The 13,815-nt window shown below is 39.5% G+C and overlaps 2 protein-coding genes across 13 annotated transcripts in view; both read right to left on the bottom strand.

Moving 5' to 3' along the window:
• The window catches only part of sox6 (SRY-box transcription factor 6), a 128,829-nt gene extending 124,751 nt beyond the window's left edge, over window positions 1-4,078 (bottom strand). For 2 of the 5 annotated variants that reach the window (XM_006780201.3, XM_035907299.2), the window contains exon 1: window positions 1,888-2,908. The gene's annotated coding sequence lies outside the window, so the exon portion shown is untranslated. Of the gene's footprint in view, window positions 1-1,887; window positions 2,909-3,813 lie in introns of those variants that run through there. The other 3 variants (XM_006780200.3, XM_006780198.3, XM_006780199.3) reach the window with 2 other exon arrangements.
• A 5,672-nt stretch (window positions 4,079-9,750) lies between these two features.
• Window positions 9,751-13,815, bottom strand: part of plekha7b (pleckstrin homology domain containing A7b) — a 76,024-nt gene continuing 71,959 nt past the window's right edge. For 6 of the 8 annotated variants that reach the window (XM_035905145.2, XM_087839523.1, XM_087839512.1 and 3 more), the window contains 3 exons: window positions 13,296-13,444; window positions 11,608-11,745; window positions 9,751-10,403 (listed from right to left, as the gene is read on the bottom strand). In XM_035905145.2, coding sequence (XP_035761038.2) covers window positions 11,621-11,745; window positions 13,296-13,444 — 274 coding nt within the window. In that variant the 3' untranslated portion in view covers window positions 9,751-10,403; window positions 11,608-11,620. Of the gene's footprint in view, window positions 10,404-11,607; window positions 11,746-12,672; window positions 12,976-13,295; window positions 13,445-13,815 lie in introns of those variants that run through there. The other 2 variants (XM_035905155.2, XM_087839521.1) reach the window with 2 other exon arrangements.

The following is a 13,815-nucleotide window of genomic DNA, read 5'->3' on the forward strand; positions in this document are numbered from 1 at the left end:
TGCCATTTAGACTTGCATTTGGTCTCCAGAACCGGCTTACCTTATGAGGAAACGTGCGTAAACAGCCACAGTAAGAGCAACTGTTCAAAACAAAATGCCACACGGACTAAAAACTTTACTTGGGCGGAGGAGCGGACTACCGAGTGTTCTTATCACTGTGGCAAAAATAATAATAGTAATTAGCGCGGGCTATCTGACTTTGAGGTCTTAAAACGGGGGGAAAAGGTGGGGGGGGAGGATGCCGGAGTTAATTACAGTCTCATTAATTAGCCACAGGTGTGTCGTTTGTGTGGACGAAAAATGCACGTGCTCGGTGCTGAAAACAGAAGAAGAAGAAACAGAAGGGGGCAGGTTTAAACTGTTGTCATAGTGGATTCCCGTCTTATTAAAATGTTATTAGAAGTCCCGCAGTAGCCTCAGAGTGCTGTTTTTTGTTTTGTTTTTTTACTCAGGGAGTGTGTCTAATTTTGGAAAACGTCTTAAAATGAGGGGGCACTCTGCTGCCGAAATTAATGATCTTGGAGTGATATTTTAGGAAATCTTCAATTTATTATAAACTTGCAAAATCAATTGACGTGCGTGCAAAAATAAATATTTCCTCAATGAGCAGTGTGTCTGAAATTTAAGTGCTTTTTAATATCCTAAAATATGACCAAAATCTGGCGTCTATAAATATCTAAAAAAGCATTTTATACTGGAAGGCCTTACTATTAATTGCTGGAACTGTCTTGCGGCAACAAACACATACAAGGTGAGAAAATAACCCCTAATGGACACATGTACAGTTCTCACAATGGAACTTCTGTTCCGTTTATCCCGGGAGCGAGGAGCTTCAGATATCTCGGCTTAAATGGAAAACTGTCTGTTCGAGTACATCTTCTCTAAATGGACAAGCCCCGCGATTGTTGAATTTAATTTATGGCTTATGCATTCTTTTGGGGTCAATTCCCCTGACCCCCGGAGAAAGTTAAGGAAGAGCAAATTCCCAGGCTGCACGGCTTCAAGAAACTCCGAGGTTTCGGACAGGAAGAAAAAAAAAACAAAACTGATTGGTGGGGGTCTGATAACTTCAGGCAACAAAGGTTCTGGATGCACGAGGGTATAATGAGACATAAGCGGAAGGTTCAAATAAACTTGTCTACCTCACATGTGGACAGGAACCTACCGGGGCGCACGTCACTGTCAATGAACGGTACCGCTCTGTGGACAGAAGGGAAACTGCCACCAGCAGAACAAAGTTACAGGGCGCTGTAAACACGCACAGAACACCGCAACCAACCATCAAACATTTAATAGCTGATTAAGAATCAACACTCGTTAACGATAGATAGTTGAAACGTTATCGGTGGCAGCGGTCGGGGTTGGTCTAAGCGCTGCAGATTGCACCGTGCAGCCTGAGTCCGCCCGCACGCTCCCCGCTGCTGAAATGGAGAAGAAAAAGAAGATGATTTTAAAGCTCCGAGCGATGAATCGGGCTGCCGCAGAGTTTACTTGAGATAAAGTTCAGTTAAACGCGCTTTTTACGAATTACGAGGTCACCAGAGCCACTTCCAACCAGCACTTCACGCGTCTCTCTCGTCTCGCGTGTAGACTTGGCTTGTTTGAGGTGAAAGCGACGCACCAGACAGTCTCAGTGATTAAAGTTTGACAGTCATTCTCCGAGTCTCAAAATGTACCGACTCGCGAAAGCTTTGCACAGTTTACTTTGTAAAAAAAAACAAAAAAACAAAAAACAATAATAGTAGTTTTAAAGCAAAACGCGTGCAAGGTTGTGTGATCGCTCGCGCTGACAGCGCGCTCGCCTTTAAGGAATCAGCAATTAAACACAAGGTGGAAATATAAGGAGAAGGAGGCATGTTGGAAAAGTAGAGAAAACGTGTTGTTTACCTTGTTGGTGTGAGCCGTGCTGATGATTGCCTACTTTTGCGTCCTTCCCCGTGCGCAAAGAACAGCAACTAGTCTCGGCTATACTTTACTGAAAATGATCACCGAGCTATCTGTTGAGCGAAAACTTAAGTCTGCTCACTCGGGGCCATAGGAGGGGATCCCGTCCACTCTCTGTGAAGTTCAGTTGTACAAAACTACAAGTACCTTTTGTTAACCGTCTATCTGGTCTTTATCTCCCTCTCTCACACACTCAGACAAGAGAAGACGATGCTGTCAATCTTGGCAATCAATGCGCGCAGCCATGTCGCAAGTATTCAAAGCATTTCCCGTCGTGCAACATCAGAAAGTGAGTGGCCAGGGCATTGATCTGAGGAAGGCAAAGAGGCAGGACTCCCCCTCCTCCTCCCAGACAAGAGATACGGGAGAGAGAGAGAGAGAGAGAGCGAGAGAGAGAGAGAGAGAGAGAGGTGGCGAAATAAAAGTGGAGACAGGGAGGATGGCTGTTAGCCTACTGCCCGCTTTTAGTAAGTTTAATAAGCTTACTTAAATTAACACCACTTACAAGCTACACAACAACTGAAAAGTTAAGGGCGACCTTTCCACCCCAGAGTTTTTCTTCAGTGACACTTTTCTTTTCATTTGTCTCGTTAGGAAACGAGTAATTCAGCGACCCCTCCCACTTCAGTCAAAGTTTATTATAATTATTTCTATTGTTTCTTAAGAGGAAAATGCGGTCATCTGTGAGTATAGGTGACGAGATCAGGTGAGCGATAGGCTGTTTTATTTGTTTTGTTTTTTTTACTTAAGTTTTGTGATACAACAGCATGTATTTGTGTGAATTACATCACCGTTTAAAATATAGCAGCATTAGATTCGGTGTTCTTTATGGTTTGTCACGGTGTCCTATACGCCTAGTTTTCATTTTCACACCATCCAGAAGGCTGCAGCTTCTTCTTCCTCTTCAGATTATTTCTAATTTAATTGACTGAGTCTCACATTATGCATTTTTGATTTTTTTTGTGTAGATTTAAAAAAATATTATTTATTTATTTCATCATACGCGCATTTCTTGCCAGTCAATTAAGTACATGCAAGTATTGTCACGATATATACTTACTGGAACATAAGTGAATTATTAAATATACGTTTATAAAAACGTGTCAAAAAATAAAAGACTTGTCGGTGACTGTCTTTCTGTTTAAATTTACACACTTATTTTAGAATTTTGATATACATGTATATATTATTTTGTAAATAATTAAAAACAAACACACACAAATTTATATATTGACCAGTATAACTTTAGAAAATAATGGAAAATTGTTCCCAGCGTTACGTTTAAGTTTTACTTTCATAAACGACATTTTACTGTAGTTTTGGTGTATTTGTTGTTAAGTTTTAACATAGAAACTAAAAATAAAATAACCATTATGTACCATCAGTACGTTAACGCAGAGCTATTGATTAGCAGGTTAGACTGGATACAGCTGAAATACAAAACACCTAATTTTTTTTAAAACAGATTCAGCAAACGTAAGTTGACATCTGACATTACTCAAAAATCCAACTACTGGGACCTTACAGGCAGACCCTCACTTGCAATAACAGAAGATTTTACTGAGAGGAATTTATCTGTCACGAACAGAGCATATGTTTTAGATAATCAGCTGGGTTTGGATGAGGCCCACAGCTATCATTCAAAAAATGAATCTCGGTAGAAAAGTGCACATATTAAAAAATAAATTAAATTTAAAAAGAGGAGAGAGAGATCTGACAACGTTGTAGCTTTGAAAAACATCAGCAACATTTTGTCACCAGCAGAAAATACAAATAATAATCATAATCATAATAATATTAATAAAAGGTAGAAGTCCGTTGGTTAACATGCCATAAGTGTCACATAATAGAAATGAGAAAGTTACTTACAAAGACAGGAGACAGCAGTAGAAAATTCTGATTGTTAACTGCAGAATGACATGAGCTGAGCTGAAAGAAGGAGGGGAAGCAGAGGAAGAGAGAGAGAGTGACAGAGGAGAGAGAGAGAGGGAGAGGGAGGGAGAGAAAGAGAGACAGAGAGAGAGAATACACAAGCACAACTTCGCGACAGATGCGAGTTCTGAGCGTCTCACTTTCCCTTTCTTGCTGTTCCAGGTGAAGCAAAACACACCAACACCACATCTACATCAAAGACCTTCAAAATGCTCCTGCGCGCGTTACAATGCACACACTGCATGCTTTTCTCCACTGAACTTCTACAACACTGATAGCCTGCAAGTTAAGTATTAACTTTTTTTTTCCCGGCAGTGTGCGAAATGTCAAAGTTTACATTTAGCTACGAATAAAGAAAGAAAGACTTACCTTTAACACTGAAACTTTTCTACTGTCACACTTTTAACCTGAGCCCCTCTTCTAAAGCTATAACGATTTGATGCACATCACCAAATTTAATAAAAAAAAATCATACAGAGTAAAAAGCTTTGCACCATAAAATTGCATATGATCCTAGAACAGTCTGACACCGTGTTTTTCCGGATGCATACATGATGATTCTGTGTTGTTCCTGCTGTTAGTGTACCTTCTTTAACGAGCGGAGTTTTTTCTTTCACCGCTTGCACTTGAACGTGTGTTGGATGTGTCTCATGCGCCACCTTTTGGTCACTGTGTGAAGCTCACCTGCAAGGAAAAAAAATCTCTATAAAGAGAGACAATCAGTGCATTTAGGGAAAACACCTTTATTTTATTTATTGATCTTTGTTTTTAAAGTTGGACGTTCAATTTTTATTTGGTTAACATTGACCAAACGGCAATAAGGAGTGCAATGGCATTACCACCAGTTTCCATTGTTGCTGCTTCAAAAGTGACAGTGTGAGTAGGGTTAAAAGAAAAAAAAAAAAGGGTGCAAAACAATATGAGTCATTATATTTGTTTAACGTGTATTTATTTCCAGACTTTGCTCTGTTCAGTGACAGATGATTGTGCAGCTGAACAGGTGCCCGCAAGTGCCAGATAGTTCTCTAAATACAAATATAGGCTATTTTTACAGAGGTGACTGTAATGGCTTCCTCTTTATAGCTCAGATGGTAGTGCGCGAAGCCTGTGTGAAGAGCAAAAGACAGTCCAACTTGTTGGGGGGTAAGGCAGACACATTTGCATACCCTGTGAGTCTTTGATGCATCTTGAAATTCAAGTCTAGCCCATAAATATTTGAAAAGGAGAGTGCATGAAAATCAACATTTTTGTTACATTAAATTAACATGTGTTCTTCTCCTGTTCTGCATGGTTAATTAGAGAACACCATTGAGTCAGTGAGTGAGGATTGGGGGGGGGCTGCTTTGATTACACTGCAACCAGAGGAGGTTTCAAAGGTGTGCAGCTGATTCATGCTTAGGAATACAGTCATTAGTATCTCAATGAGCAGCCATAATTATCTAAATTCCAAAAGAAGATTTTAAAAGTTCTACTTTAAACCATTTACTTTTCATTCTACAGCAGTTTAGGCGTCTGTCTCTGGACATGGGATCTCCTTTGACACATACAAGTTTGTTTTAACCCCATATTTATGAGCAGTGCACAGACAATAAGTGCTTGTTGCAGTTATACGTAGATACACAGCAATTTTAAGCATTTGTTGATGTCCAGTTTAATATCTACACCCATGACCGGTGTATAAATGGGTAATATTTGCTTGATAATGTAGTATATAGCCCTATTTTTAATTTTTAAAAAAAATCTAAACAGTGCCACCTTCATATAATTCTAATCAATCTTACATTTGGAAATGTGCAGGCAGAAATGTGCAGACACGCCTTTGCTTTTCATTTTTAATGCACTTTGCAAGTAGTTGTGCATGCAGGTTCGGTGGTCTAGGTAAAAAGTAAATGCTGGTAGTTCTGCTCAGCTGTTACTTCCATGACACTGGGCGCAGTAAGTGACTCCAAAATGTTGCAATAAATACAGTTTATTAAGTTTCTTTTCTAGCTATTAATACAGTTTATATTTTGTGTTCTATAAAAAGTGTAAATGTATGAGAAACTGTAAGGAGATCTTCAGTGACTAAGACCCTTACCTACCATTGGTTAGATGATCAGTTAAAAACGCAGACAAGGTTCAGCTGTAAGTGATCAGTGTCCACGCAACCAACATAGCTTACTGAATGCCAGATATAGCAATTAACTCAAACACTATTTGCATACATGCAAATGATCTATCCCAGCCGGACTTGCAACGTGGGATGCGCTGTTCTCATTAGTTGACCCAAATCTCTTACTTGTAACTCTGGATTTCATCAAAGTTTAGTCAGGATCTAATATTTCCTTTCAAGTTAACAGCGAACCCCTGATAAATCATGTTGAAATAAGGAGTGCAACATGCCAGTTCTAATGATGTAGTGATGAGCGACATCATCACGCTGCCTGTGCCAACAACGCTACAAATGTGCACATACAACAAATATAAACTCATGTATGATGGTCAGTGATGTGCGGTACTGTATATTTAAAGTTCTTCTGAACACGTTACCTGCACTGTCTTATTTGAGGTACAGTCAGAAATCCGGTTATGCGAGCGAGTATAACACAGATTACTCTGAAGAATTTAATTTTTCCACAGCTATTATATCTTTCAGTAAAACACATTTTTCAAGCTGCAAAGTAAATGTCCTCGCATTTTAATGCTGATAGATTTTTTTTAAAATTTTAAATAGTGATATGTCATGATCTTTTTGTTACGTAGCTCTGAAGATCCAAGATGCACAGCATTCTCACTGAATGCAGTAAATTTCACTTATTTAAGCGTGTATGTGTACATGGAGCTGCTAGACTAAAGACGAGGCCCAGGGGCATTTGGTTCATTTGCAAAGTAATTGCTTTTATGTACAAAAACCTAATTCACTGTAGGTATTGTAAAAGCTTTCCGTTTAGGGAAACATGAAATTAATTCATTGTTTAGCGTAACACAGCACCTTTTCAACATTCACTTAATGATTCATGTTGGAGGAATTGTGTTCTCTATAATAGGCCAATAAAGAAATGACTCAATACGTAATAAATATTTGTACCTCCCTGATGATCCCATCGTTTTAAAAAAACATTAAAAAACTAACAAAGTGGCTTCAACATAAAACAATTCAAAAATAGGAATTGTTTTTCTTTTTGGGGAAAGCTGGGCCAATGCGGTGCAGCATGAATGTTATTCAGCTTTCCCTCTATTCTTTTTATAGCGTGCACACACGTTGGGAAGAATATTCAGTGATTCCTAGCTCTTCAATTATTCAACAAATTCCATTTCTTACATATTAAAAAATGTACCGTATGTGGAACTTGAAAATGATAAAACAGCATAAAATACTATTTTGAAATCAAAGCACCTATTGCATGGGCTTTCTTGGTTTTGTATTTGTACAATTGGACTACAATCCGGATCCCCACAGTGTGCAAAGGAGGCACCAGCTGGGTTTTCCACTGTAGCCTAATTCTTATTCACTGTAACAATAATATTTATGTGATTGAAATAGGTATCGCTGGGAATCGCAGGCGGATTTCTCCTTTCTTCTTCATGTCACAGGAAAAGTATGAATATGTTACAAATGCATTGTGCGCTGTAGTGAAGAACAGACCTGAGAACAAGGTCAGACTGCTCAGCGTGGTGTCAAGAGGCTCTCTCTCTTTCAAGCAAAGGCCATAAAAAAAAAAAAGCAACAAAAAGTCAAAGCCTTAACCTAATCAATGTCATCTGAAGAGCACTGTAAACACTTGCGCGAGGCTCTTTTATGCTTGGATTTTAAGTGAGACATTTTATTTTCTTGTATAAAAGCTACTCTCTAGCAAACATTTCTGTCAGGACGCTGAGCAGCGGTTTTTCTTCTTGTGGAAAAAAAAAAATCACTTCTGAAGCCAGTAAGTATTTAGTAAAGGATTAATGCGGGAGGCCTTGATTGCGTTTAACAGAACAGGACCCAATTAGCATAATAGGCCCTCTTTCATTCTCTTTGAAGTCCAGAGCATAGAATAACAAATGTATATGAACCGCCAGCCAAACGTCAATACATGGAAATGCCACAATCCTCGGTGGAGGGTCTTGGGTGAATTTTTTGCAAGAGGAGGGGAAAACATCCCATCTTATTGCAAAATAAGCAGAACAGTGGATGTGATTGGTCTTCTAGCCACCAGGGCCAGCGTGCTCTGTGGGGCCCTGATCCTGGAGGATCAAGATGGAAGCAGAAAGGATGTAGCTGCTGGAGGGTGGGGTGGGTAGGCGGGGGGTGCATCCCCTCTCTCTCTCAGGTGTTTTTAAAGCACACTGTGATGCGGATGAGTAAAAGTAATTACTCTCCAATTAAAGATAAAGATGTCACTTGGGAGGGAGCTGCAACACAAAGGCTCGCCATGCAGAGGAGGGCGAGGGCAAAGTGTGCGCATCACATCCTACGCAGCGGCTGCAGCAGGACGAGTCATGATAAATGTAACGTGATAAATATTTGTGCTGGAAACTGCAGTATTTGGTAATAACGGCGCAGTTGAGCTTTCCATTTAAAAACATATTCTCTGCATTATTTTTCCTTTTGAATCTGAAGTTCAACACATGCATTTCTCAGAGGTTTCTTTTACAATTGCAATGGAGACGTAGTTCATGATTTAAAGATATGAATTCTGTACTTCAGAATCCAGAGTTATTAGTATCCACCTTCTTGGTTGAAAATACACGGAATTAAAAATGCCCTTTTGAGATGGAAAAAGCTTTGAACTTAAGAAACATTTCAAGAAGCCTCTCTCTTTCTTTTTTTGTATTGGAAGTTCACCTCCTTTGAGCATGCCACAGTTTGGTTCCCTTTTCAAATAATAGAATGAAGTTTAATCGGTCACGGCAATCAATGTGAAGGTTCAAAGAGAATCTTGGAGTGATGCAGATATATTTTGTAATTTCCCTTTGTACATGATTTGAATAAAGATACAGTCAATAAACGGCATCAGTGAAATCAAATAAAGACCAAAGGCTTCTGTAGGTTAAAAGTTAAAGTCACAAAATGTGCTCGGTTCCTGCCGTTTGAGGTTCTCAAACGGGGGGAGAATAAAATGTCCATTGCTTCAAGAACCTTTTTTAAGGTAACTCTTTCACATGTCAAAGGTAAAATCAGGTCTGCCAAACTAGTTGTGGAGGAATACCAACATCCCACAGGAAACATCAGCTAAAACAACTTTAGCGTCTTCGGAGATGCTCTCCTCTCTTTCTCTCTCTCTCGTATAGTGTGGCAGCTACTGTACTTTACAGCCATATTACAGCTTTGCCCCTGGTATTTCTGCAGTGGGCTGATTTGTTTGGGTGAACACACCACTGAGTTTTGATATTTGGTGTAACATCAAAAGGCGATGCCAGCTGTGCCACAAAGACCTGCGCCACTAATGCAGCAAGGGAAATGTTTCATAAGTCGTTTGCACTCATAAGCTCCAGATAATGTTGCGAGAAAAAAAGGATCGGGACACTGATGCACTTTCTCGTACTCAGCGGGAGTCTGCTTGAAAGCGCTGAAATGCTCTGTTTGGATTCAGGACACTGAATTCTGCACTAACCTACTGCGCTATTCTCCGCAGAGGCACAATCGAACATCACAGGGGCCCACTGTGTCAGGGTGCCTTAGCCTACTCTAGCAGACATTTGAGTATTTGTTATGTCTGGAGAAGTCGAGCGAAAACCGCGGTAGAGTTTTAAAGTTCCCTTGAAAAAAAACAAAAGATTTTTACATTTTTTGTACGCAGTCTGAAGCTTGAGGCCATTGTACGTGGTGCTCGACTCATTCGAGCCAACCTCACAGAAATAAAATCAATGAAATGAACACATGTGCGACAAAGCAAATGTTGTGTTAATAACTTTAATATTCACATTTTTTTATAAACTTTCATTGCTCGACCTTCTCAAGTCACACAAAAAATATGTTCGAGGTTATTTTCATCCCGATGTAAGCAAAAATAAAATTTATTTTGGCAAGCCTAAAGGAGACTGGCAGTGCTACAAGTACATACATATGAGATTTCAAGTGGTTTGGTTTAAGAATATTATCTGAGTGTTGACAAAAATACTATCATCGTGACGCATTTAGTACCTTCTCGCTCTTCACATACCATTTGAGTTTTCCAGTTGCGATCACACTGCAAGAAGCAATTCAGTCATGTCTTGAAAATATGATACAGTGCACAGTTAAAAGTGCGATAACTTGTAGAAAATGTCATTTTACTATTATGAGATTAACATTTTTTTTTAGACATTTCCATATTTGATAAGCACAGCCGCACCCACAGCGAAGTCCTCAGGTTTTCTATAGAAAGTTGCTTTCAGCAGTTTTGAAACACCTCAGTTAGTTGTTGCTGCATACATCTCAGAGAGCAAGTTCAAGGCGTCGCTACCGTTTTTCTGTTGCTGCATATAAAAATGTCCCGTATCAAACAAAAATCCTCTTTGCTTTGAAAACCCAGTGGATTGTTGTCAGTGTGAAATAGCACCTCAGTGTCCAGAAATCGCTTGAGCTGGGAAGTGATGAGAGAGAGGAAAAAGTAAGCACAAGGAAAGTAAATATCATAAATATCATAAACACAATAAAAACAAAAAAACTACAAAATTGGATAAAGTAACAGCGTGTTTCAGTTTTTTATGTTGGGGTGGGGTTACTTAACAGTCCCTTCTTAAAAAGTAGCTTTGTAAAGATATAACATACCTGCACATTATTAAAGGGCAGTTAGAGACAGAGATAATAACAGGGCCTTCACCGCGGTGCATGCATAACTTCATGCTGCCCAACATGCAGATTAAAACTAACATGCAAAATGTTACATGCGAGGGGTTTTTGTGAAGAAACAAGTGCCGTGCATGTAATATTCTTAACTTTCACAACCCGACTGCGCATTAAAGCTCACCTCTGAAAGCAAACCCAGAATATAAAGAAAGCATGCAGCGACATGAGTAGATAGTATCTCACATCCACATTGTGCAGTTCTGAAAAGAAACTATTCCACGCTTTCAGAGCCACATGAATGCTGCATTGCTCTGCAAGTTAAAGTTCATATACGTGTTTGTTATTGCGAGTGTTTGTTTACTGTTTTGGGATCTGATTATTTTATGTGTGTCTATTTGTCAAAAGACGGCTGATATGGTTAGTACAGGAAAAATAACTTTAAACAGGAAATAGCATTAAAATATCTGTGGCATCAAGTACTGGGTGATGGACAGAAGACTTGTTTTTGTTTTTAATAAAGCAGTGAAATGACACGAGCTTTATTTTTGCATTTACAGTAACAACAGTGATATGTAGATTTTCTTCTGCCAGGCTACAGATGGGGAGCTAATTGGTGCTGAGGAATGCAGCTGTGCTGACTGCTGAACTGTCAAGGTGCTAAATCAAAAGGTGTCTCTTTTGTTAATTATACACAATGCTACAAACAGTCGTGTTCGTTTGAGCCCTTTCTTTGCACAGCCATCCATAAATATTTTGGCAGTGGTACAAAAAAAAATTTACACACAATTATCACAGTGGGATGAGCAGACTGCCTGCAGATGTTTGTTTTGATTATAATGGGAGCAGAGGCAGGGCTTCCCTAACCTAGAGGAGATGTGTTTCCGACAATCACGACGGCGCGGTGAGCATGCGGCGAGGTGCGAAGCACGCAAGAACACCTTGTTTTGGGGGAATTAGCAAGAAGCATTAGCACCGCAAAGCGTGCACTTAGGCCTTACTTCATGTTTCTGACTAGACAAATGTGTAGTGAATTCCGTTGTTCAGAGGAGAAGGAGGCGCCAGAGAAACGGGAGGAAGAGGAGGAGGTGGAGGAGGGGGTGGGGGAGGAGGTGTTAGGACGTTAACCTGTGGAGGAACTATGGAGAGAGGGCAAGAGGGGGGGAAAAAGAGAGAAGGAACATTTGTTGTTAGAAGCCAAAAGAGTGAAATAGTTTCATATTCATGTTTTCCTGAAAAGAAATATAAGCATGAAACTTTTTAACTGTACTTACAGTTTCTATGTTGTGCATCTATTACACTCGGGATGGGAAATATGGATTAGTCCAATAACCCTGCTCATGGTTTTTTATTATATTGGTCTTCTTAAATGTTAAAAAGATTTTTCGATAAAATTGAATCAGTTTTGGGGAAAATATTAGTCATTTCAAACAGCACTTAAACAAATTAATAGTGCATTTTTAAACAATAGTGAATGCATGCATGTATATATACATATACATATCACCCAACTTCAATAGCAATGAAGTATACTAAAGAAATCTGAAAATGTAGATGTAAATGCAAATGTAAAAAAAACGTTTTTTAATAGGTCATCATAACCTGATTAGGACTGGTTAATATTCATTTTTAATTAATCTGCTTATATACAAAAAAAAAACAAGAGGCACTGAACAAGAAGATAATTTTGTAGCTCATTAATCATTTCCCTGTACAAAATTACAGATTTGACAAGATCCAATGAATAAAAAGAATTTTAAAAAATCCAACAATGAAAACACCTTTGCGATAAATACCACACGTATGTGATATTGCAGTGACGGATATTCCTGCTTTTATGCTGGAGTTACTGATGTCTCTCATGCATAATACTATGGAAAAGACTCTTCTTTTAATTCAAGGATTTGAAAGTGCACCAACATACCTCACTTTAACACCAAAGGAAGAGAAAGTCATTGATTCAGTCTCCACTGACAAGATGCCACCAGTTATATTCTCTGGCATTTCTCTATGCTGGAAATAATGTTATAATTGTTGACTTTGCTTCACTGTGCATATTAAACTTCCTCACACGCTGACAGCTTGAGTCTTACCGTGTGTGACAGATATATATGTGTGTGCATAGGTGTGTGTGTGTGCGTGCGAGGCAGGCAGACTGACAATCTGCTGCAGCTACAGTGAAAATTAACTCGCCTGTCTGCTGTAGAGTATGAAAGAGATGAGATGTGGGTGCAGTGTCTTTTATGCAGGTTCAGAGCTACGTTCAAAGCGGCAGCAACAGTATGCAGATGTGGAGTAGAGTTTGACTGGGTCATTGATCAGATCACAAAATGGTCTCATCAAGCGATTCCTCCCCAGCCTAAAAGATCCTACATGGATTGCAATTAGAGACTATCTTAGATCCTAGTAAGGAATAACGTTCACTTATTAGGAAATGAACAGCCTTATTGCTTGACTCTGCACCTTACGCCCCTCCTCATCAATCCAGGATTCTTGAAAGACTGCTTCCCTCTCTCTTTATCCCTTCTTCAACAAAAATATGTCAATATGATCCCAGAAGGAATCCCACTCAAGCCGTCAGCTTGAGTGGAATTATTATTTTTTTCAGCATTTTTTTTTTTTGCAATGATTTTTCACACTCACGGTTCAAATAGGCAGATAATGGTTTCAAATTAGGTGAGAGACCAACCTGCAACCAGTTTGCTCTTGAGTGAAGCCTCTGAGGCGAGAGCGTAGGACATGGTGATAATCCGCTCCTGTTCCTGCAGAGCTGAGTCGAGCGCCACTGGCACCTCTTCTGGCTTCTCTGCAGACACCGCTGGTGCTAGGTTTTGCACACTGTAAAAGAAAAGAATGAAAACAACAAATGAACAAAAATCTCACACACCATAGAAATGTGGAAGGACCCTAGAGGGAGGTCAGAAAGAAGCCTGAGATATACCAAACTGTCCAAAAGTCTTGGCCACCTCTCATTTCTTTATATTTTGCTAGGAATATGAGCAATAGGTGCTGTGACCTAATCAAACAGGATTTTATGAATGAAGACATTCAAAGCTCCTGCTTGGATGTCGGTTGACTTTTGTCCCATTCTCTAGATCACTGCTTCAGTAAAGCTGAAGCTCTGTGGAGGCCAATCCATGACTGATGATGCCATCAGTCATCAATCATGCTTTTACTGCACTGACAGTGTGTTTGGGATCACTGTCATG

The sequence above is a fragment of the Neolamprologus brichardi genome, chromosome 1, assembly GCF_056152115.1.
Source record: "Neolamprologus brichardi isolate AB-2024 chromosome 1, ASM5615211v1, whole genome shotgun sequence".
NCBI lineage: Eukaryota > Metazoa > Chordata > Actinopteri > Cichliformes > Cichlidae > Neolamprologus > Neolamprologus brichardi.